The sequence below is a fragment of the Chionomys nivalis genome, chromosome 10 (assembly GCF_950005125.1).
Source record: "Chionomys nivalis chromosome 10, mChiNiv1.1, whole genome shotgun sequence".
In the NCBI taxonomy this organism is placed as follows: Eukaryota; Metazoa; Chordata; class Mammalia; order Rodentia; family Cricetidae; genus Chionomys; species Chionomys nivalis.
Window position 1 is genome coordinate 16,785,387 of NC_080095.1, and position 23,367 is coordinate 16,808,753.

At 45.0% G+C, this 23,367-nt stretch overlaps 1 protein-coding gene across 8 annotated transcripts in view; it reads right to left on the bottom strand.

Moving 5' to 3' along the window:
* Positions 1-23,367, bottom strand: part of Wdr20 (WD repeat domain 20) — a 61,712-nt gene that overhangs the window by 4,963 nt on the left and 33,382 nt on the right. For 2 of the 8 annotated variants that reach the window (XM_057782992.1, XM_057782988.1), the window contains exons 2-4: positions 17,029-17,211; positions 5,021-6,280; positions 2,482-2,546 (exon numbers count right to left, since the gene is read on the bottom strand). In XM_057782992.1, the coding sequence (XP_057638975.1) occupies positions 2,484-2,546; positions 5,021-6,193 (1,236 nt within the window). In that variant the 5' untranslated portion in view covers positions 6,194-6,280; positions 17,029-17,211 and the 3' untranslated portion in view covers positions 2,482-2,483. Of the gene's footprint in view, positions 1-2,481; positions 2,547-5,020; positions 6,281-15,426; positions 15,687-17,028; positions 17,212-23,367 lie in introns of those variants that run through there. The other 6 variants (XM_057782993.1, XM_057782990.1, XM_057782989.1 and 3 more) reach the window with 6 other exon arrangements.

Consider the following 23,367-nt stretch of genomic DNA (forward strand, 5'->3'; position numbering starts at 1 on the left):
GCGGCTCTGAAGCTCAGCTTCAGCGGTTCACACAGCAGTAGGAAGGGATGGCTTCCATGGTTATTAGTTCTAGAAATGTTAACGAGGCTCTTAATTTTACAGCATTTAACAGCTTTCTCTTTTGGCTCACTGAGATTCCTTTTTGTAAAGCTTAGATGTGAAAATGACTTATTGAAAATTCTCTACGTTTACAATGCATTCACACGTTTATTCAATGTCAGTATACAGAGGAGAGCCCCCAGTACTGCAGAATGTCAAGTATGTGGTTAGTCTCTTTTCTGTGACAGTGACAAGCGAACAGCTAAAAAACAAAGCAATGAAACAGAAACATGGTTCTCAGGATTAAGGAGTAACAACACTGATATTCAAGCTTCAGTAGTTATTGCAACAGCAGGAGCTCGGGTCCTGGTGTTTCACAGCAGGAGGGCTCTTCAGGAAATGTATTCAAGTTGTGAAGAGATCAGATGAAAATGTAAGAAAGGAAATACACATTTACCTTGACTCTCACTGAAGATAAATACTCATACAACTTTACACAATGTCACCTAATAACAATCTTTAAAAGCCAAGTACACAGAAGTTAAAATGCAGGACTTCCACACTTTTAACTCAAGAGTCAGAAATTGAGCCATGACACAAAGATAATGTAACAGCTGCAGCATGAATGAAAAGTTCTGCATCAATGTGACATTGCTCCACCAGAAGAGCATGTTCTTACAGTTGAACTTGGGATCTGAGTCTCAAGGTAACGGTTGCATACAAGTGCTTTTCCACAGAGAGCCGCAGGCTTCACTAACGCCACACTGCCGTCCTCTCCCTGGGACACGGCACAGCACTTTGATGAGCACCTTGTTAACCTAAGCTGGCTCGTGGTGGTCCAGTCAGCCCAAGTAGACAGCACGTTCTGGACAGAAACGGCCTGGTGGGTGTGGGGCTCCCCCATGCATCCCCGGATGTTCAGCCTTAGAAACCAAACTCCAACCTTCAAGTTCAGGACCAGGACTACATGGAAAGGTGCATGAAGGCTCCATGGGTGAGGGATGAGACCTCAACAGAGGACAAGCCTCAGTGGTGCAGTTGGCTCTGAACAAGAGGCATAAGGGACCATGGACCCCTTCAGCCATGACTGCCCACAGCACAGCCTGCATTCCAACATCAGTCACTGGGAAGCCACCACTAAACGCTGGTCCTAGTTTTTCTCTCAAGTGGTCAGATAGACTAGTGGTGGCATTGGGTTTCCACAGGACCTTTTTCTGGCCCTACATGTCCTGTGTCTTGTTCCTCCTCACACTTTGAGCTTGCTCAACAAAGAAGAAAATATCTCCCTCCAGCGAGGAGTGAGAGGACCTTACAGACAGGGACACACATTGTGCTAAGGCAGGCTCACTCATTTTAGCACAAATTCAATATGTTAAATTTATTTAAAATTCAGAATGTGGTGTGGAGAAATGGCCCTGGGTGTTTTAAGACAAACGCCAGAGGGGGCATCCTGGGCTGGGATGTGTACGCACCCCCACAGAAACTGCCAAGTTTTATAGCCCTTGTCACACCTGATTTCAGAATGTGGGCTTTTCTAAAAACATTCACTCTTCATCCTGACCTAAGTGGCTCTCAAAACACTACTAAACTCAATCAGCATAACAGACAACCTTAAAGCTCTTTACCCCTGGAGGCTGATCTGGAGGCCAATTACTGGCCACAGATGTCACCCAATCTCTCAGGGACATTTGCTTTTCAAAGAAGGCACAACTTCCAAGCCTCTCAAAGGGCCAGGCTGTGGCTCAGAAGTGCAGAGCCAGCATGGCAGGGGTCGAGTCCCTTGGCACTGCACGCACAGAAGGAGGAAAGTGGGACCAGGCTGGGGCCGATTCACCACAGCTACAGTGCCGCTGGCAGCTGCACCTGCACAGCGGGGCCCTCGCGGGGCAACACCTTGGGGACTCGACTCCTGCCTGTAGGACCCTCTTCTTGCCAAAAGCTCTTTTATTCCGGGGGCTAGCTACCAGAGACATTCTTGTTCACGAAAATGCTCTGCAGAGGGCTGGAGAGATGGCTCAGAGGTTAAGGGCCCTAGCTGCTCTTCCAGAGGTCCTGAGTTCAATTCCCAGCAAGCACATAATGACTCACAACCATCTGTAATGAGATCTGGTGTCCTCTTCTGGCCTACAGGCATACATGCAGACAGAACGCTGTATACATAATAAATCTTTTTCAAAAAATTATTTAAAAAAATAGACTGCTCAACGGAGAAGCAGGGAAGTTTTGATGAGGAAGCTCAAAGTTTGGTGAGAAAACTACAAACATGCTCCCCAAATTTCTCTGGGTGGCTACTGTGGAAGCAGGGTAGCCCTCCCTGTGCATTATTCTTTGGAGATCAGAAGTCATCATGACACAACCCCATGACACCCACCACCTCTGTCTGCAGGGCACCAGGAGGAAGGAGCCCCCGCCCTCCAGCGCCCTCTTCTGGAGCTGCCGCACCTTTAGTTCTGGTCTTGGAGAACACCTTGCACTCTGTCCTCCTGCCTGCAGAACTGCTCTGCCGGCTGTCAAAGAAAGGGGGGGCAGGAATCAGTCAGGGGGGCAGAGTGGGCCTGGGGCAGCATTGCCCTGCATGCAGGGGCCAGCCTGGGCCAGATCATGCAGCTAAGACAGCCCCTCTACAACTGACCCTGAACTCTTACCAGTTCCTGAACAGGGCAGGGAAACCCAGGAGATTAAGAGACACAGCAGAGGGCCCCAAACAGGGTTTCCGGAATAGACATTAACGAATACTATACTTAGCAGCAGAAATTGGAAGAGACTGTGACCAAACCCCAAATCACAAACTGTGACATTATCATAGGGATGCAGAAAAGAATTCGCAGGCCTCTATCAGGCAATATACCTGAGGCCTGTTTTCATTCCCCCTTTAAAGGAAACAGTGTATCCACCTCCTGTTCTGCTCTCCCAATTCCCAACAGCAAGTGACTCTTGCGTCCCAGCAGATGGGTCTAGGCATGCTCCCAGGGCAGATCCATAAGGGCCCATTATCTGTGCTGGGTTCACAAGCACACATGTGATGGCTCCCTTGCCAGCAGATAGCTTCACAACTGAGACATCAGCATATCTTCATCATAAATATTACTTACCTATGATTGGCCACTCTATTTGGGCCAAATACAAAGTCCTCAATTTGGAAACTGCATACTCAATGCCTCAGAAGCATTTGAAAGTGAATTTCAGAAACTGCACATCAAGTGTTCATTTCTAACCTGCCCACCCGGCAGCCCAATTTGACCTCTGAAGTTCAGACTGTCTTCATGGCGGCGGTCTTTGCTCCCTCAGATCAGTTAACCCTAAGAACTAAGGAGTATATTCCCAAGGCAGATGGGACATGAGCACCTGCTCAGGGACACAAAAATGTTGTGGCATATAGGTGAGATATCCTGGAAGCTGCCATCATCTCATGGGCATCATCATCATGACAGTCTCAGTGGCTGTCACATTAAACAGGAGGAACAGGACAGGGATGGGGGCACTGGTCTAGCCATGAACAAGGAGGAGCATGGGAAGGGGCCTGGGTCTGGCTTCTGGAGAGGAAAGCCAGGTTGGTGGCTGCTGTCTACCAGAGTCTTGACACTGCGGACATGAAAGCTGCCAGATCTTTGCTACTGTCATATCCACTACTCAGGGCAATACAAATGGTCACTACTGCTATAGTTAATGACAAAGGGGTACCAGACAGAAATAATCCTAAATATCCCAAATTAACAAATAAAATAACTATCATTCTAACACAAAATACCCAGCTCAAAGAACTGGAAAATCTCCAGTAAACCTGTAAAAACTACAGATTAAAAGAATTCTTGAACAGCTGAGCAGGACCTAAGGAGCTGGAAACAAACTGCAATCCCCACCACTTTCCTGCTACGGGGCAAGCCACACAGCTCCTAAGGGGACACAGGGCTCCAAGGGTAGGATCTGAGTCCTGCACCAGCATCTGTCTCCAAGAGTCCTCCTGGACTCACAGCTACCATTCAAGAACACGAAGGGGGTGGGTGCTTTGTGCTTTCCCTGTGGGGGAACTGGCCCCCCTCCCCAATGCCATGTCAGAAGGTATCCTGCAGCCGGACAACCTAACAGCCCACACAAAGCAGAACTGAGAAGCCTGCCCTTGACTTCCAGCCACACCTTCCTGACCCTAAAATAAAGCCCCCCCACCCCCCCAGCAAAACAGACAGAACCTCCTTTTCCTTATTGGGAAAAACACAAGCAATGCACATCTAACACACAAGTCTCAGCTGATGCGGCTGGTGTCCTTGGCCCAGCATCTGGACATGTGGGGAGTTTAGGGCACAATTACAATCAGAGTTCTACAAACTGCTTCTTTGAAAAACGATGTTTATTAAACAATTTTAATTGTCATAAAATGACTAAAATGGGTTTTAAAAATTAAGGCTCTTTTCTTTCTGTGGATTGCCAGACAATGTAAAAATAATATCAATCAACCCTGATGAATGCTTTGTTCCTAAGTTAAATTTCATAGATTCCTAAACATTTTATGATTTAAGATAAAAAGTTGGACCATAAGTGATAATTAATGGCCATCTGTACTGAACATACACTGACCAGGTGCACAACAATCTAGTTGAGGAGTTACGCAGAAATATCCCAGTTAAAGCATAAATTTCGACGTTAGCATTTTAATGTCATTATTTCTCCACACTGTCATGATTTCCCTAGAACCGGAATAGTCTGATACAGGAATGCTAACTTTGGGACTCTATATACCCAGAGGGATGACTGGCTTGGCTGGCAATTAGTCTGATTATATATTTTTAAATGCTCTAAGGTGGATTATCAAATGATTCAGAATTACATGGCATGCAGTATCCAAAATTATGGCTCTGATGCATTTAGATTTACATTAAGAAGTGTCATTCACATTCATTGTACATCCCACCCCTCCCACAAGAAGAAAAAAATCACTACCTAGTCAAGTTCTAGATCTGGTGCAGCATTAAGGATTAAAACTTACCACTTTACCAGGCCTTGCCCATGTGCAAATAAATCCCTCCTGACAAGCAGTGACTATACAGTCTTCAAGAAAAACCAATACAGTCAGTCTTTCATGAGCTATCTTTTTACAGATCAGCGGCTCTAACAAAGGAACATCTTCCATCCGAGGACACAGGGATGTTCCCAGAGTTTTAGCTGGGTCCGTTTTGGCTTTAGTAACTAGATTCAGTTTGTCACTGCTCTTGCTGGAAATGTGTCCCATACTATGATTTCGTTTATGGTCTTTTTCATGGTGTCTTTCCTTCCGGTCGTGCAGCGACAGAGTTGCAAACTTGCTGACCCCAGAGGCAATGGCCCCGTCCATGACGCTGCTTTTGCTACCAGCATTGGAGACTGCTGAATGTGGAAGGCTATTGGACCGTGGCAATGGAGGGGGCACAGAGTTTCCAGGTGTAGTGACACTGTTCCCATTGCTTCCAGCAGGTGGACTGGTGGCGTTCATGACATTTGTATGTGTCCTTGCTCTTGAGAGGGGTTGGTGAGGGAAAAGGATGTCTTCTGTAAGGTCCCATAAACACAGTTGTGTATCCTGACCCACTGAACCAAACCGATAGGTAACACTTACGGGGCGGCTGTCTGTAGAGTTCCGTTTGGACAGCCTAGACTGTGTACTGTTTGCTCGATCTCTGCCAAAATGAAGAAGGTCCTGGAAGTCCTCATCACTGCCACTAAACTCCATAGGGTCACTTTCTTCTACGCTAGTAGTATAGGGATCAAATGCTACCACACTGACCCAGGACTTGTGCCCATGGCCTCTAGCTATTACTCGGCAGTCTAGAAAGGACCAGACTGTCACCAAGTCGTCCTCTCCACCTGTCACAATGTACTTGCCATCTGGGCTCCAGCACACACAAAGCAAGCCCCCAAAGTAGCTTTTCATTGTACCGTGCAGCTCCACTGAGTCAAAGTTGAACACACGCAGAAACCCGTCCTGGCTCACACATGCTAAGAACTTGCCATCTGGGGAGAAAGCAAACTCGTTGAGGGCCCCCTCGCCCACCGTCCACTTAAGGAGAGGGTTCCTCGTGGATTTGCTCTTGCAAGTGTGCACCGCAAAGCTCTCTCCCTGCTTCAGAAGCTGGTAGTGGGGGGCTGTGGTGCCACAAGTGTGCTCCACATTATATAAGTACATGTTCCCACTTGAATGGGCTACTAGGAAAAGGCTTTCCGAACCAGGAACCCATTTGACACAGGTTACGCGTGACTTGTCTATTAGTCTCTGTGAAGACAAAGGAGAACAAGTTATCACAATGGAGAAGTTACGGTCTACTTTCCAGAAACAAACAAACAAACAAACAAACAAACAAAAAGCTTGTCTGCTTCTCGGCAAGAAGGAAAGAGTCCATTCAGGCACTCCATTTTATCCTGTGTCAGCCAGGCCAGTGAAGAACGTGCGGCCTATTCTAGAATTGCATTTGGGTGTCAGGACCCTGTCTTTTACTGAGGGTATCAATCACTGGATAAATATCTGCTGAGAGCCTATTCTGTGGAGGCCCCAGGCACACTGGTGTGGGACAGCCTTTGGCCCTTACAGTAGAAATAACTGAATGTTTCGCTACAGCTACATCCCCTCTCTACAAGGACTCACAGGACAAGTTTCTGTCCTCATAGCTTTCTTTGCCTTTGTCACTTGAGGCCATGGGCTAACTACATTGGCCCCTTTCTGTGGCTGCTCCAGGACAGGGAATCATCTGCAGCCTGTGACCAGCAGAACACAGGACTTGAAAACACATTTCCTGGACAGGATACAGTCTGGACTCACTGTGTCTTTAACCCACATCTCCCAGATCCCCGCTGAAGGTGGAGGTTGGCTTGGGAGCCTGTGCTCCACCACCGTCAATCTATTTTGTGCTCATCTTTGGTCACTGACCTCCTTGCCTCTTTAAATGCATGTATACAGTGTCTAATCTTTAAAAACAAACAAACAAAAGCAGACACAAGTGCCACTCAGATGTACAGAAGGGGTACCCTTCTCTGTGCAGACCCTGCTATAAGACTCATCAGAGCACAAACCCTCGACAGGCTACAGAGCTCACCAGAAGTCCTGCCCTGGAACTCCCTGGAATACCTGCCAGGTATTCTCTGTTACTTCTTTACTGGGACATTTTACCTAACTGGTTGGGGTTCCCCAACATGAATCTCAGAGAGTCATCAGGGCACACTAGTATGGCTGTAGATGAGCTACAGCCATCTGCCTGATTGGTTTGGTGACCATGTGTCAGCAATGTGTGCTGTTTCCTTTACAGAAGAGGACAGAAATGAGATAATGTGACTTTAAAAGAATGGAAGCTGGGGTGCAATGTGCATGAGGACCTGGGTTTTCATATACAGCACTAGGTACAACAACAGTAATAATAAATAACAGGACAGAAAAGAAACTGAATCATGTGAGCTCACTGCATAAAAATAAGACTCAGAAGGAATGGGTTGTAACAATGACTGTTGGGAAAAACAGGAGCCAGAATGCCCACAGTATGAGACCTGGCGTTCCAGGTTCTCAAGTCTGAGCAAGGAGCATGAGCTATCACTGCTTACTGGCACAGAGTAGCATGACAGGCATCTTAGCCAATACGTACTGCCCTTGATAACACAGTCACCGTTTTCATTTCCTGCTTGGTGACCTGCCTGTCAATGGCACCTGCCTTATGTTAATGTCAGCTGCCTAAACACCCAGCACTGTTCTGCAGGATTTCCATTCGACTATTTCATAATGTCATAAATTATGAGATTTGTTTTTTTTTTTCCCCCGAGGCAGGGTTTCTCTGTAGCTTTAGAGCCTGTCCCGGAACTAGCTCTTGTAGACCAGGCTGGCCTCAAACTAATTATGAGATTTTTTTTTTGTTGTTGTTTTTTTTTTTTTTTGTTTTTCGAGACAGGGTTTCTCTGTAGCTTTGGAGCCTGTCCTGGAACTAACTCTTGTAGACCAGGCTGGCCTCGAACTCACAAAGATTCTCCTGTCTCTGCCTCCCGAGTGCTGGGATTAAAGGCGTGCGCCACCACCGCCCGGCCTAATTATGAGATTTCTTAACAAGGGGTCAGATAATCTTCATAGCTAGATCACAGCCTATGGGGGAAGAGGGTGTTAGGAGGGTGCAGAAATTAAGAGCCTCCAGCTACATGACCGTGAAGGCTCACTGCTAACTCTGTCCATGAGGCCAAGTTGCTCCACACTCACTCTGAGTCCAGGGCCATGACTATGTCAGGTGGGTTTGCACATGCAACTTGGATCTAAAGTCAGACTATTTCCTGATCCTAGCCTTGTTTTCTCCAGTCACTATTACTCCACTCATGTGGAAAATTTAAAGCTTCTCGCAGTATGACTAGGTGTAAATTTTTACCTACAAACTTAAAAAAAGTACAACAGAAAAATTCCACTGGAACTCAGAAAGTTTAATTCTGGTAAGAAAGGAAGTGCTGTTATGTGATGGGGAGGTGCAGACAGCAGTGAGCAGATGCAGTGCAGTGTGATGGGGAAGTGCAGACAGCAGTGAGCAGATGCAGTGCAGAGTGATGGGGAGGTGCAGACAGCAGTGAGCAGATGCAGTGCAGAGTGATGGGGAGGTGCAGACAGCAGTGAGCAGATGCAGTGCAGTGTGATGGGGAGGTGCAGACAAGCGGAGAGCAGATGCAGTGCAGTGTGATGGGGAGGTGCAGACAGTGGTGAGCAGATGCAGTGCAGAGTGATGGGGAGGTACAGACAGCGGAGAGCAGATGCAATGCAAGAAAGTTTTGCTCACTAAAATGTGCACTCCAAACACCCTAGGCCAATCTGTGGATATAGCTGACAGAGAAAACCTCTAACAGCCCACTGTATGCAGACCTTACTGTTGTCCCTGGGGACTGGGCACACCAGTGTAGCAATGACAAACCAAATCCAAGGGAGCACATCTGAGTCAGGGGCATGGCATAGCAGGAGGACAAGCCTCACTTCCGACCCAAGGATCCACCCCCTAGTGCTCCAAACACTCCACAAGTCTGAGCACTCATAATTCATGTGCATGACTACAAGCAGAAAGCCTCACTTGGACTTCTCTCCTGCGCTCAGGACCTGCTGCCCCAGTCACTGGGATTAGCTCATCTACCCAAAATGCTTGCTTACACAACTACCAAATAGAGCACAAATATATCAATTCTCACCTGTTTCCCTGTGCATCCTCATTCTTCTCTGAAATTACAAAGCACTCAATCACAAGCCCCTACTGTTCAGTATTGATGTAGTGTGAATGACCGTGAGCCAAGGCAGTTTTCACAAGTGTGAGCAGTATGTACAGATCAAAGGGGTATAAGCTGTCCAAGCTCTCCAGAGGAACAGCCAGATTGTTTCCCATAGAGACTATAACAATTTATGCTCCCACCAGTGCCCATTTTCCCTATCAGAAGGTATGGCCTATGAAGAGACAGAAAAGTTCAGAGGTCTTCAAACTTGTCTGAAGTCACGTCCATTCATTTACTCAGTCAACACTGAATACATACCACATGTCAGACATTTATTTATACAGCATTGATTAAAACTGCCATCCCTTTCTACATGGCAGATGTAGTGAGGTAAATGTTGTGCAGAAAAATTATCCAGGAAAGGAAAACAAAGTGCTGGGAATGGCATGTCTTGGCAATTTCAGTCTAAGAGGACAGCTAAGAAAAGCCCCTTAATATGTGAGAGTTAGCTGGGCACAAAGTGAGGCCAGCACAGGAGTAGCCGAGGGAACAGATGCAGGAGCTCCAGACCCTGTACAAGTGGCAGTGTGCTACCGAGAGTGGCTGCCAAATGGGTAGCTGTCTCCTGTCCTGAAGACCTGAGGTCTGAGACCAGCCTGCCACGCCCACTAGCCAAGTTTCCCTGCAACAGAGCGCCAGCTTAGCGCAGACCGCACAGCAAGTGGGAAATACAACTCCTTTTTTTAAAAAAAAAATATTTATTTATTTATTATGTATACAGTATTCTTCCTACAGGCCTCATTACAGATGATTGTGAGCCACCATGTGGTTGCTGGGAATTGAACTCAGGACCTTTGGAACAGCAGGCAATGCTCTTAACCGCTGAGCCATCTCTCCAGTCCGAAATACAACTCCTTGACCAGAGGTTACCTGACTTCAATTGTTCTAGGTTGTTACTAGTTTGAGTGTAACAGAGAAAGAACAAAAGTGTCTTTTTTTTTTTTTTTTTTTTTTGGATTTTTCGAGACAGGGTTTCTCCGTAGCTTTTGGTTCCTGTCCTGGAACTAGCTCTTGTAGACCAGGCTGACCTCAAACTCACACAGAGATCCACCTGCCTCTGCCTCCCGAGTGCTGGGATTAAAGGCGTGCGCCACCACTGCCCAGCCGAACAAAAGTGTCTTACATCTATCTTTCAAATAAAGAAACAGAAACATCTGGAACATTTTACTCAATAAATATAAGAATAAAAATTACACAGAAGGTGGGCATCGTGGCTAGGCTGCATAGGGAGCATCAGGACAGCTAGGAGGATACGGCAAGACTGTCTCAAAAACTATTTTTTTTAACACAGCCCAGCCAAAAAGGTTACATTTTTATTTTAGAAAATGTCTGATTTAAAAAATAAAACAAAAAACAAACAAAGAAAAAAAAACCCAATAGAGTCATGTTAAGAACCAGTGTAGGTGGCGGATCCCTTTGTTGCTTTTGAGTTCTCACTGGAGCAGACCCTCATCTAACTAGCAAGATACCCTACAAAGGCCTATTCCTCCAAGCCATACTGCATGTGGGTAGGGGTGGGTGGGGGTGAGGCAGGAGCGAAAGGGTCACACATGTACGCAGACATATGAAAATAAACCTTTAAAAAGAAAATGTCATAATAAACTCATTATTATGTATTATTAATATATGGAGAAAAAAAAACCCACTTTCAAGCTGGGTGGTGGTGGCACACGCCTTTAATCCCGCCCTGGCAAGGCAGAGGCAGGTGGATCTCTGAGTTTGAGGTCTGTAGGGCACCCTGTTTACAGAGTGAGTTCCAGGACAGCCAGAGGTACACAGAGAAACCTTGTTTCAAAAACAAAACAAACAAACAAAACTACTTTCAAAATTCCTTTAAGTTACTATTCTGTAACTTTTATAAAGAAAGGTTTTGATTATTATAATATAGCAAGTGTTTCTTGTCCCTTTGTGACATCTCCTCCCCAAATAGATGATCAGTAGTTACAAAAACAAACTCTTGGGTGCTCCAGCAAGTCCAAAACATTGACTACAAGTCAAGGTGGCTCTCATTTCAAAGGCAGACTCTACCATCTTTTTTTTTTTAATATTAATTTATTTATTAAGCATACAATATACTGCTGGCAAGGAAGGCACCAGGTCTCATTACATTACAGATGGTTGTGAGCCACCATGTGGTTGCTGGGAATTGAACTCAGGATCTCTGGAAGAGCAGCCAGTGCTCTTACCCTCTGAGCCATCTCCCCAGCCCCAGACTCTACCATCTTGATGCACTGTGTGGCAAAGCACATACAGGAAGCAACAAACAGAAACCTCAAATCCACTTTGAGAGACTAGAAAAGGAGAGACAGGAGGGAGCTGAGGACTTCACTTCCCAGAAGACTCTAGAAGGACTAGGTATTTCCTTCCATCTGGTCAGGAGCAGGCAGAACTGCAAAAGTCTCTATAGTGTCTGGGGACAGGTCCAAGGTACGGAAAAAGAACAGAGCTCCCCTCTGCTCACAGACCTGGAGTGACCAAGGGCAAACTCAAGGTCAGCGTAAATCTAGTGAAGGTGTGAATCCTTCAATTCCTGCCCCGTTTAGGATGGACAGATGGAAGGAAGGAGACAGACAGACAGACAGACAGACAGACTATGATGGTTAACAGTAAGCACTAGGATTCATAGGTGATGTTTTCCTGGCTTTTTTGTTCTCTATTTTCCAATTTTTCTATACACAAGCACTTAAATTTCTCAGTTTCAATTTGTATGCCAAAAAAAAAAATCACCTTTAAAAATATACTTGCTTCCAGATATAAAAATTTCATCTCTCTTTATCTACATCACATATCAAGAACTTACAATTCCATTTTCTTCATACATCTGAGTTTCATGTACCAGCACCAGACATTAGAAATGGGGCATGCAAGTGTGTGCACATGAATGGATGGAGCAGGTGGGTGAGCACAGAGAACCAGTGAGGAAGACAAAAAGAGACCACATGGCTTTGACAGGCAAAATGAATTTCTGCCCTGCAAAATTAGAAAAATAAATAAGGAAGGTTTATCCTTCAAAACAGTATCTAGCCTCACAAGAAAGCCTTTCCTTCCAATCCCACCTACTAGTAAGAAGCCTTGACATCTCCCTGCTCTGAAGACTGTTTACACCGGACCAGCACTTAGGCGCTTTCTTTACTACTTAGCCCTGTTCCTGCTCCACAAGCAGCTATGCAGGTACTGTTCTTGCCATTTTCCAGCTGAAGAGAGGTAAGGTACAGACACATAGCAAGCAAATGGAGTGCTCTTCTAAACCCTAGTCTGTTCGAAGTCTATGTTCTTGGTGCTACTGAATTGTGCTGGTTTTGGGCCATTAACTGGCCATTTGATGTTTTGCAGAATGGGATGAGAGGGCCACAGTCTTGGAGTACAATCAGCTCAGTCTCAGGCATTCTTTTGTTCTTAGCTCTCTCCCCATAGACCCTTGCCTGGGATCTCAGAGTTGTGATTACAAACTGGCAACTCAAATTTTTATCCCTCCTTAAAATTTCTATCCCATCCATCCATCCATCCATCCATCCATCCATCCATCCATCCATCCATCCATCCATCCATCCAGTTTGTGTATGTGTGGAAGGGATGGAACTCAAGTCATCCAGCTTGGCAGCAGTACCTGCACTTTCTGAGACACCCTGCCCATATGTATCCCTACCTAACAACCAACCTGCCCTTCAGATGCACACCTGCAAGCATGTGCGGATCTTTGAAATGAACCAAATATAAGATGCAGCCTCTATCTTTCCCTCCATTACTGAGCCCTGCCCCCTTTTCAGACTCACACAATGCAGTAGCAGCCAGCACCTTCAGACTTGTTACTATCTCCCTCCACAGTAAGTTCCCTGAACACCAACTTGGGAGCTGCAGAGTAAGCTCAGAAGTTAAGTGCCCCTACTGCTCATGTCAGGCAGCTCACAACTGCCTCTGACTCATCTCCAGAGAGCTTGAAGCCCTCTCCTGGACTCATGAGGCACTGCACTTATGTGCACAGAGAAAAGACACACACACAAAAGTCTTTAAAAACACCTCATGACAATCTGACTGTGCTTCTGTTCTCTCCATAGGATCCCCCCCTCCTTTTCTTTCTCCCTCCCTCTTTCTCTCTCCCCCTCCTCTCTCTCAAGACAAGGTTTTCCCTATGTAGCCTTGATTGTCCTGGAACTCAGAGAATGATCTGTCTTTGCCTCCTGTCTAGTCCTTCCTTTGGTGGCCTCCTCCTAGGAGGTTCAGCTAGAAGCACACCACTTCCTCTAAGAGAGCTTCTCACCTGCCAGTTTAAAGCAGTCTGCACTCTCCTCCCACACCACAGTGGGTCGCCATCTGTGGCCGCTAGCATGTGTGGGTGCTGTTTATACCCCTCTCCTCTAAAGGGTGACATGGGGCAGGTTTATCTGCTGCACACACAGCCCCGCAGGTGCTCATGGTATGCTGAACAAGTAAAGAACTGCCAAGTCTATCTAGTTCAAGCCCCCAGCCCTCACCTGACACTCACTAGCGCCTTCTCACTGGTCGTGCTACCTTCGTGGTCTCTTCCTTCAGTCCAATCTACCTTCTAAAATTGACAAGAGTTCTAAAAAACATATTTGACCCCTGATTAAAAGCCTAAAGTTCCCCTACAGTCTCCATGTTAAGTCCAAGTTTCTCCACATGACATGAATAATTTGGTTTTAATTCCTCTTTTTGGTGATGACTTCTGCTACTACCACCAACTCCACCCAGTGACTTGATTATGTTGTCACTTGATGTTCCAGAAAATGCCAAATTGTTTTCTTTCCAACTTTTTTGTTCTGGTTTGTTTGTTTGTTTGTTTTTAAACAGGGTCTTGTTCTGCAGCCCAGGCTGGCTTCCTGGCATGCAACACCATGCCTAATTCCTTTTCTTCTGAAGAGCATCCTTGCCTTCATCCTACCCTTACAAGTGCCCTCAAGATCCAGACCAGTGCTGTACTCTGCAAGTACTTCTCAGACCCTTTCACTAAATTTCTCCAATTCTTCTTTTTCTATTGATACAGAATCTCTGTGAAGTCCAGACTGGCTTTAAACTAGTGATCCTCCTACCTCAGCCTCTCAGGAAGCCACCCCATGTTTCCAGATAAATCTGACTTTTAAAAAAAATTTAAAATACCAGTGGGGGGTGGAAGGGAGTCAGAGCTTGTAATGGATCAGTTCAACGCCCAGCAACTATATGGTGGCTAATAATAGTTTGTAACTTCAGTTCCAGGGATCTGATAACCTCTAGCCTCCTTGGTACTATGAATGTGGTATGTAGACATGTATGTAACCAAAACACCCATATATATAAAATAAGTAAATCATAAATAAATGAATCTATAAACTTTTTTATTTGACATATTAAAGAATACACGTGTTGGGTATACTGGTACACACCCTTGATCCCAGTACTTGGAAAGGAGGGCAGATGGATCTTTATGAGTTTATTAGCCTGTCTATATAGCGAGCTCTAGGCCAGTTTGATTTACATGAGATTCTGTCTCAAAACAACCAAAACCACAAGTAACATGTATCCCATCAGTACTTCATTGATGAGTCCATCCCTGGACTCTACCTGTCCATCCTTCTAACTGAGCTGCTAAGAAGGCAAGGTCAAACTGGCAACCACACCTGGTGGGGCTTACAAGCCTACAACCAGGAAGGTTCTGGAATTAATTTCTGGTTCCAGCAATATCATGATAACTCTATGAACTTGCTGATGTGGACTTAGCATTTCTTTGCAGATTTCTTCATCCATGAAGTGGAAACCAACCACCCACCCTCCTATGCACAAGTAACAGGAACCTCTAACTCTCACACCAACACTGAGGGTAGCACTAGGACATCTTTTCACAGCATCTCTGGCACTCTGAGAAGTGCAGCCTTTGTGCTTGGGAGAAGTGGATTCACACCACCAAAGACTTGTGAAGGGCACTTGGTTTCAATCTCGAGCTCCAAATGCCAACCTGGCATTAAAGCTTGCACAGTCTCACATTCCGAACAGCCACTTCAGCTGCAATCAAAGAGTAAGCAAGAACTTGTGCTTACATCATGAAGAGGGAGGATCTGCTTTCTATCCTGTAGCTCCATCACCAGGACAGAAGGGGTCTGGCCATCAGAGTCATGTGGACTCTAACTCCCCCACCCTCCCCCAACACAACACACAAACCTTTCTTGTTCTCTAAGTGGCATTCTGTGCCATCCTCTGTCAGAACTGCCTTTGGGTCTTGTTTACCAACAGCTTGGCACAGGGTTCAATCCATTCCCAGTCCATCACACGCTCTTCTACCCAAACACAAGCAAAACCCCATAATGATTCCAACTGCAGTTTCTGTTAACAATGCAGAAGAGTAACTTTGGGTCATCTTTCCCAGTCCTCATCAATATAGACAGACAGACAGACAGACAGACAGACAGACAGACAGACAAAATCACCCAGTTACTTAGAAATTACTTCCTCTGACGGCATTAGTAAAACGTCTAGGTAAATAGATACTTTTCTGATTAAGATTTTTAAAGGAAATGGAGTCAAATAGCTTTTCTCTTCAGCTGTCAATGTAGAGGACAAGTTTATTCCTAGTAAACCCAAAGGACCCAGGATGGTATTGAACACGCAGACAGCAAATGCCATAAGGACTACAAAGAATCAGAACTGCAGCTGTTTTGTGTTGAGTTTGGGGCTATTCTTCTCCCTTCCCAAAACCACTTCTTACATTAGACACAAGAGCATGCTGCTCCAGGAACACGATACTAAAACCAGGCAGCAGGACAAACCATTCGTCCTTCTGACTTGAAGCCACCTTCAAATAACAATTCATAAAAGGCTGAGTAACAAGGTGGAGATTAGAATCCAGAGTGTCTACCTCATCAAGTCTACTTCACCTCTGCCATGTTCCAGGAAAGTCACGCTAAAACAGGAAAGAAAGACTATCAAATATGTGGTAATACTTGGAGCTGAAAATCTACTATAATGGCTTGAATAAGTACAATCTATTTGACAACTTCTGCCTGCTATGTGTATTGATATATATATATATCAAGATCAAGAACTGGATATAAAGTACACACCTTTAATCCCTGCAGTTCTGCAGAAGCAGAAGGATCTCTGTGAGTTCCAGGTCAGCCTGGTCTACAGAGTGAGTTCCAGGACAGCCAAGACTACACAATAAGACCTCTGCCTCAAAACCAAACAAAACAAATATCACACCTCAAGTTATCAATATGCTTGCCTCTATTATTGAAGCGATGTGTGCTTATGCATATGTATGCACGAGGCACACACCTGTGAAGATCAGAGGTCAACATCCTGAAGCTCTCCTTACTGTTCTCTATCTTTTCTTCTTCAAACAGGTTCTCTTGGAGCTCACTGACTGTCATCTAGACTGACTGACTGGTGAATCCCTGGGATCCTTCGGTCTCCTCTTCCCAAGACTAGGATTAAAGACACATTGGTCATGCCTGGCTTTTTATGTGGGTGCTGGAAATCCCAAGTCACACTTTACCCACAGAGGCATCTCCCCACCCCCATGCAGAAGGGTTTAAGGTATCTGTAGATAGCTGATCATTCTCTGCACAAATGCACAAACAATTACCTCGAGGAAAAACAAGTTCAGAACACTAATCCACAACATTTAAACTGGTGTAATACGAGGTAAAGACAGCAGAGCAGATGAAAAATGGCTTGGCTCAACATGTAAAATAAGGCCCACTACCCTTGAGTAAGAACAGAGCTCTTATAGGGGTTCAACAGCTCAGGAGGGGTGCTACTTACTTCCTCATTAAACAGCTTGCTAGTTTCTTTTTTGATGGGGTCTATGAGCTGGACTTGGCCTGCGGAAAAGCCCACTAGGAGAGAGACACTTTCTGCTGTGGCTGTTAGGTGGTTGAAGTCATGACAGGTAGGCTGTGTTCCTTTGTATATTCTTTTATCTATTGGTTTACTCAAGTCAGCAGCCTGGAGGAAAGAGAAAAATACATACAGTAAACAGCATATTGAGGTGAGAAAAGCTAAGTTAAACTATTTCATACGCTACTCCATTATAAACTTCAATTTTAAAAGCAAAGTTACTTAAAATACTGCTTCAATTGTGACTTAAATTCACCTCATGTTTTATAAAAGCAATTTCACATATGTAGCCAACTAGATATGTTAGATTATCTATAAAATATTCACTTGGAACTGTTGTTTCCACAATTTTTCCTCCTTCAAATGTGTGTAACAAGGACTTCCAAACTTCAGAAGGAAAACCCCTTTGATCCTAAATTCCATTATTTCCAAATGCATTGCAATAAGTCTAACAGAGTAAGTCTATGCACATACAGTTCAGGTATGTCTAGAGTACCTGAAAGCCCACTGCTCAGTTACCTAGAGTTAATGGTACTCAAAGTGTGGACTACAGACTGGCAGGCAGCAGCATTAACTGGAAACTCAGAACGCAAATTCTCTGTACATTAGAAATGATGGGAGTAGCCTAGAAGCTGTAGTTTTACAAGTCTCCCAGGTGATCGGATGCCCATGATCTGAGAACCACCACCAGGGGCGGCTTCTGCTGCTGCCATCACCTCTACTGCTTACAGCAGCCCTGCAACATCCTACATCGAGAGCAGTCATCACCCTGCTTGGTTAATGCAGAGCTGGACTTGGAACCTAGCTCTGCTGACCATAAGCAGATGGGGGAGAATATATATTCAACACTCTAAGGTCAAAAGCAAATAGTGACTTTTCAATGTGTCCCCAACTCCCTCCTCCCCCATCCCCACTCTGTGCCATTAAAAAATGTTGTTTGTTTTGGTTTAGTTTTGGTTTTTCGAGACAGGGTTTTTCAGTAACTATGGAGCTAGTCCTGTAATTCACTATGTAGACTAGGCTGGCCTCGAACTCACAGGGATGATCCACCTGCCTCTTTGTCTCTCGAGGGCTGGGATTAAAGGCGTGTGCTACCATTGCTCAGCTTGTTTTGTTTTTTGTTGTTGTTGTTTTGCTTTTTGTTTTTTCCAAGAGAGGGTTTCTCTGTGTAGAGCTGGCCTGAAACTCACTCTGTAGACCAGGCTAACCTTGAACTCACTGAAATCTGCCTGCCTCTGCCTTCCCAGTGCTGGGATTAAAGGTGTGTGTCATCACCACCTGGCTAAAAAAAAATGTTTTTAACACTCATCAAGTGCATGCACACACGGGTGCCACGTGGAGTGTGTGGAGGCCAAGGAACAAGCTGTAGAAGTCAGAGTTCTGCTTCCACCATGCGGGTCACCGGGATTGAACTCTGATCCATGCGTTCCCCTTTTCCCAAGATGCTTATTTTCTTAAAGAAATGTCCCACATTAAGTGCAATCTGCTCAATTGTTTCTGTTGAACAAAGGCAGCCATACCCCCTCGGTGCAGGTGCTTATCGCCAAGCCTAGTGACTGCACATACACTCCTCCACAGACAGACACATTCAAAGCAGATAAAAAGGAAAAGGTAAAACCACAGGTGGAGACAGTATCATTCCTATGCGTGTCGCTCTGTCTGTCTATTCTCTATAACATTCTTCTCTTCACCTCAGTATCATTCCTATGCGTGTCACTCTGTCTATTCTCTATAACATTCTTCTCTATACGTGTCGCTCTGTCTGTCTATTCTCTATAACATTCTTCTCTATGTGTGTCGCTCTGTCTGTCTATTCTCTATAACACTCTTCTCTTCACCTCAGGCGCCATCGAAAGCCCACAGGTCCCTCCCTTCTTCCAAAGGGGCCTGTGACATCATATGACTTCTAATTCTGTTTCCTTCCCAAACAACAGATACTGACTAGAAAGGAGGACTTCAAAATTGTGACTGACTTTGAAGAAGCTGGAAACAGAGGATTTCACAGTACCCAGGAGGGCCATGAGCACAAAGGAGGCAGACCAGCCTTCCAGCTTTGCTTCTATTAGAACACACAAGAGGTCTTGCCTTTAATCTAGGCACGTGAGAGGCAAAGGCAAGCAATCTCTGAGTTCAGGGCCAGCCTGGTCTAAAGAAAGCTCCAAGCCAGTCAGGGCTACACAATGAGATCAACAAACAAACCAAAAAAACCAAAACCACAAATGAGACTTTCTGTTCTACCTACTGTGGGACTGTCAGGAGGGGAAATGAAACAAGGGAGTGCGCCCATGAAACAGCACTGAAATGAATGTAGGTGACACTAATTCAAAACAAAGAGTGCTGACCTTGCTGCAGGGAGAATGGACGAGAAGGCACCTACTGTGAGAAGAGACAGGCTCACAACAGCTGGGTAGAGTCGGAGATCAGAACCAGAAAGCACCTAAAGGGACCCAAGACAGACTTGACGGAAGGTTCCTGCTGGGCCCTAAGGGCTGGGCAAGAAGATCCCAGGCTGTGGAAATGAGAGTAAGCCATCCCAGAACAATGAAGTTACCAGAAGGAAAAATGGCTAAAATAAGATACAACTGGCAGCTGAAGAATAAAACTCCATTTAGAAGTGCAAATCACTAAATTAATACTTTAAAAAATATTTCATAGCCGGGCGGTGGTGGTGCATGTGGGAGGCAGAAGCAGGCGGATCTCTGTGAGTTCGAGGCCAGTCTGGTCTACAAGAGCTAGTTCCAGGACAGGCTCCAAAGTCAGAGAGAAACCGTCTCGAGAAACCAAAAAGAAAGAAAGAAAAAAATATTTCAAGTGTTGTGTGTTTGCCTCACGTGTGTCAGTGTACCGCAGGCATGTCTGAGGAGGACAGAAGAGAGTATGAGATGCCCTGGACCTGGAGTTACACTGGTTGTGTTTTAAAGCTGGTTCTCCATCACTCGTGGAACACACAAAAGCACAACTGGCCCCTAGGACACTTCCTCTATACCTCAGGCTTTTCTGTCTGAGCCCCTTGCTCCCTAATGGCACAGCAGGCAACATGTTGCCTACACCAAACAGAACTACTGTGAAGCCTGAAGGGACCCAGAGGACTTGCTCCCTACTCCCTAGGCACCCATCCCAACACAAAAATTACATCTCTGAAAGTATTTATGGATTCTACTATTGGTACTTGAGGTCTCTGGAGTCTAGCCCAGGCAAAAGAGAAGCTCACCACACAGTCTGTCAGTTCACACAGCACAGCTGTCTCCCAGTCTTCTCTCAACAACCACTGCCTAGCTCGATATATTTCTGTCCTCTTTACTCCCTACTTTGTGTGTGGCACTACTTGGAGCTCACACCCCTTTTAACAGCAGCAGTCACTACCTGAGCCAGCCTCCATCTCTCGTTAAGGGGTCCTGACTCGCTGGCAGATGGCTTCCGAGCTCGAGGCCATCTGGCAGGACGGAGAAAGTCTAGACTTTATAACTTGGCAAGCTTAGACTTAAAGCTGCCTTCCCTTTTGACCGGTAGCTTTTTTCTGTCATTGAGCCTCAGAGAACAAGCCCTGCCTCCCCACAGGCAGAGGCTCTCAGATAGTAACCACAACCATCTTGTCCGTACCTCAGGTTCAAAGCTTCACTCCCTCCCTCATTTCCATCTATCAAAGCATGAAGAGCTCCCCTGCTGCCACATCCCCCTGGTCTCACAAAGCAACAGTTACTACAGACTAGGCCCACACCAGGAACTTGACGCCCATTATCCCATTTCATTCTGATGTGGTAACTAGGAAGGGATGCAGGGGTTCAGGTCCCATGTTCTTCTCTACCTTCAGTTATTCTCCACACCACGCCAAGCCTCAGCTGACAGGGCCTCTCTTTGCAGCTTTCATGTACCATGCCCCTAGTTAGGGTAGTCTCCTTGGCCATCTTCAGGAATCCTGCCAGTCACTTTTAAGACCCACTCGTTCTCCTGGCTACTGCTCTGTGCTCCTCAGTTAATCTGAGTTCCCAAACGCATAAACAATCCCACAAGGTCTAAATGCTTAATCACTTGCATGGCTTAAGAATTTTTAGTTCTTTATTTATTTTTATTTTATGTATATGGGTGTTTTGCCTGTATGTACATCTGTGCCTGTGGAACCCATAAGAGGTGTCAGATCTTCTAGGACTGGAGATCCAGGTCATTGTGAACCCCATGGAATCAAACCTGGGTCCTCTGGAAAGGCAACAAATGCTCTTATCCATGAACTGAACTCTAGCCCTCAGAATTATTTTTATTTGTTAACAGTTAAAACAAAACTACAGGAACAAGGTGTGGGAAGTCCTTCTGTATGTGTGGCTTTTAAAATTGTTTTTTAAAAATAAAACAAAGCCTTTAAAGAGACAGAGTACAGTTATAGATTAAAAAATAAAAATAAGCCACATAAAGATGGAAAATACACAGAGAGTCTGGATTATGTATATTATTGTGTTCTCTTTGAATTTTTTGACTGTGAAGGAGATAAGTACAGAAAGAATTTCACTGTATGGGCTGCTAAGCTAAAGCAACTATATATTTTAAAGGTATCTTAATTTCAGAATTTGGGTCTAATGATATGTTACTTTGGAAAAGAGGTTCTTCTTTTGTTTCCACAGAAGATGAGAACCTATGGATTCCTTTCAGACTGCTGTGGTTTTGATGGACCAAGAACCCCTAAAAGGTCACCATGAACACCCCAAAAATACTTTGTCCAACAAAAAGCAGGAAGCAGTTTGGAGAGAACTATGCCCAAATTCCTAAATATTGTTTATAAATATTTGTTTAGATTTAAAGGGGAGTATGCTATAGAGATTTGCAATGGTATGGATCTTGGTTTATTGATACAAATTTAAGGTCAATTTGTTATACTGCTTATATGTATTTCTGATCTTGATTAAGGAATTGTGTTTGTGCAGCTCATTTAGAAATAAATATATAATTAAGAAATATAGGTTAATAAAATCTCATCTATAATAGTCAAGCTTGTAGTCATGTTAGGTTATCTAGATATATAGAGATATACTTCAGTTAAATAGGTATTCTTCAAATCTTTCAGAGACCTTCAGAATATGGCATTTAAAATGTTTTAATAACTTAGAGCTTTTCATGACAGTGAGACACATCTGCTCTAGCAGCACAAATCTACTTCAAGAGGATGATGGACATTGAAGAGACTCCTTACGAAGTTAGTTAGCCATTTGGGCAAGAAACTTCTCTTGCCTGGACTGCTTGATGTTATGCTGTATGAACTGGGCATGTAGGACCCACAGAAAAATGACTGCTGAAGCCACCTAAAGAAGGTGAGACGGTCCTTCAGGGTTCCTGCTTCATGAAAGAGTCTGCCAGACATTCTGCAGGACACAGAAGAAAGTGACTGACAAACTGCCAATATAGGTGAAACTATGTTTGAAATTTCCTGCTTCAGCTGGGCGGTGGTGGCACATGCCTCTAATCCCATTACCTGGGGGGCAGATGCAGGTGGATTTCTGTGAGTTCAAGGCCAACCTGGGTGGGCTACAAGAACCAGTTCCAGGACAGGCTCCAAAGCTACTGAGAAACCCTGTCTCAGAAAACAAACAAGAAAGAAAGGGAGGGAAGGGAGGGAAAGGAGGGAGGGAGGGAGGGGGGGGGGAGGGAGGGGGGGAGGGAGGGAGGGAGGGAGGGAGGGAGGGAGGGAGGGAGGGAGGGAGGGAGGGAGGGAGGGAGGGAGGGAGGGAAGGAAGGAAGGAAGGAAGGAAGGAAGGAAGGAAGGAAGGAAGGAAGGAAGGAAGGAAGGAAGGAAGGAAGGAAGGAAGGAAGAAAATTTTCCTGCTTCATGGAAAAGTCTGCCAGATACTGTGGGCTAATAGGCTGAAGATGAGTGCCCACAACATTGCAGAAGAACTCTGGGTGACTGTCCAGGCAGTGAGGTGTCTCTTTCAATTCTAGAGTTTTGGAAGTTGCTTACAATGCACTTCCTGATAACTTGGCAATATTATATCCTTCTGGAGATTTTGATGGAGTTGAGAAATAGTTATAGTTTTCCTTAGTTATGATAAAAGATAAAGTAGATATAGATATTGTAACTGCAATTCCTGCTTGATACCTGTTTTGTTATATGTAATTTTATTACATTAAAGCCTTCCTTGGTATTTAAACAGAAAAAGGAAAATGATGTGGGAAAGTCCTTCTCTATGTGTTGCTTTCATTGGTTAATGAATAAAGAAACTGCTTAGAGCCGTTAGAGGGCAGAACAGAGCTAGGCAGAGAAAACTAAACTGAATGCTG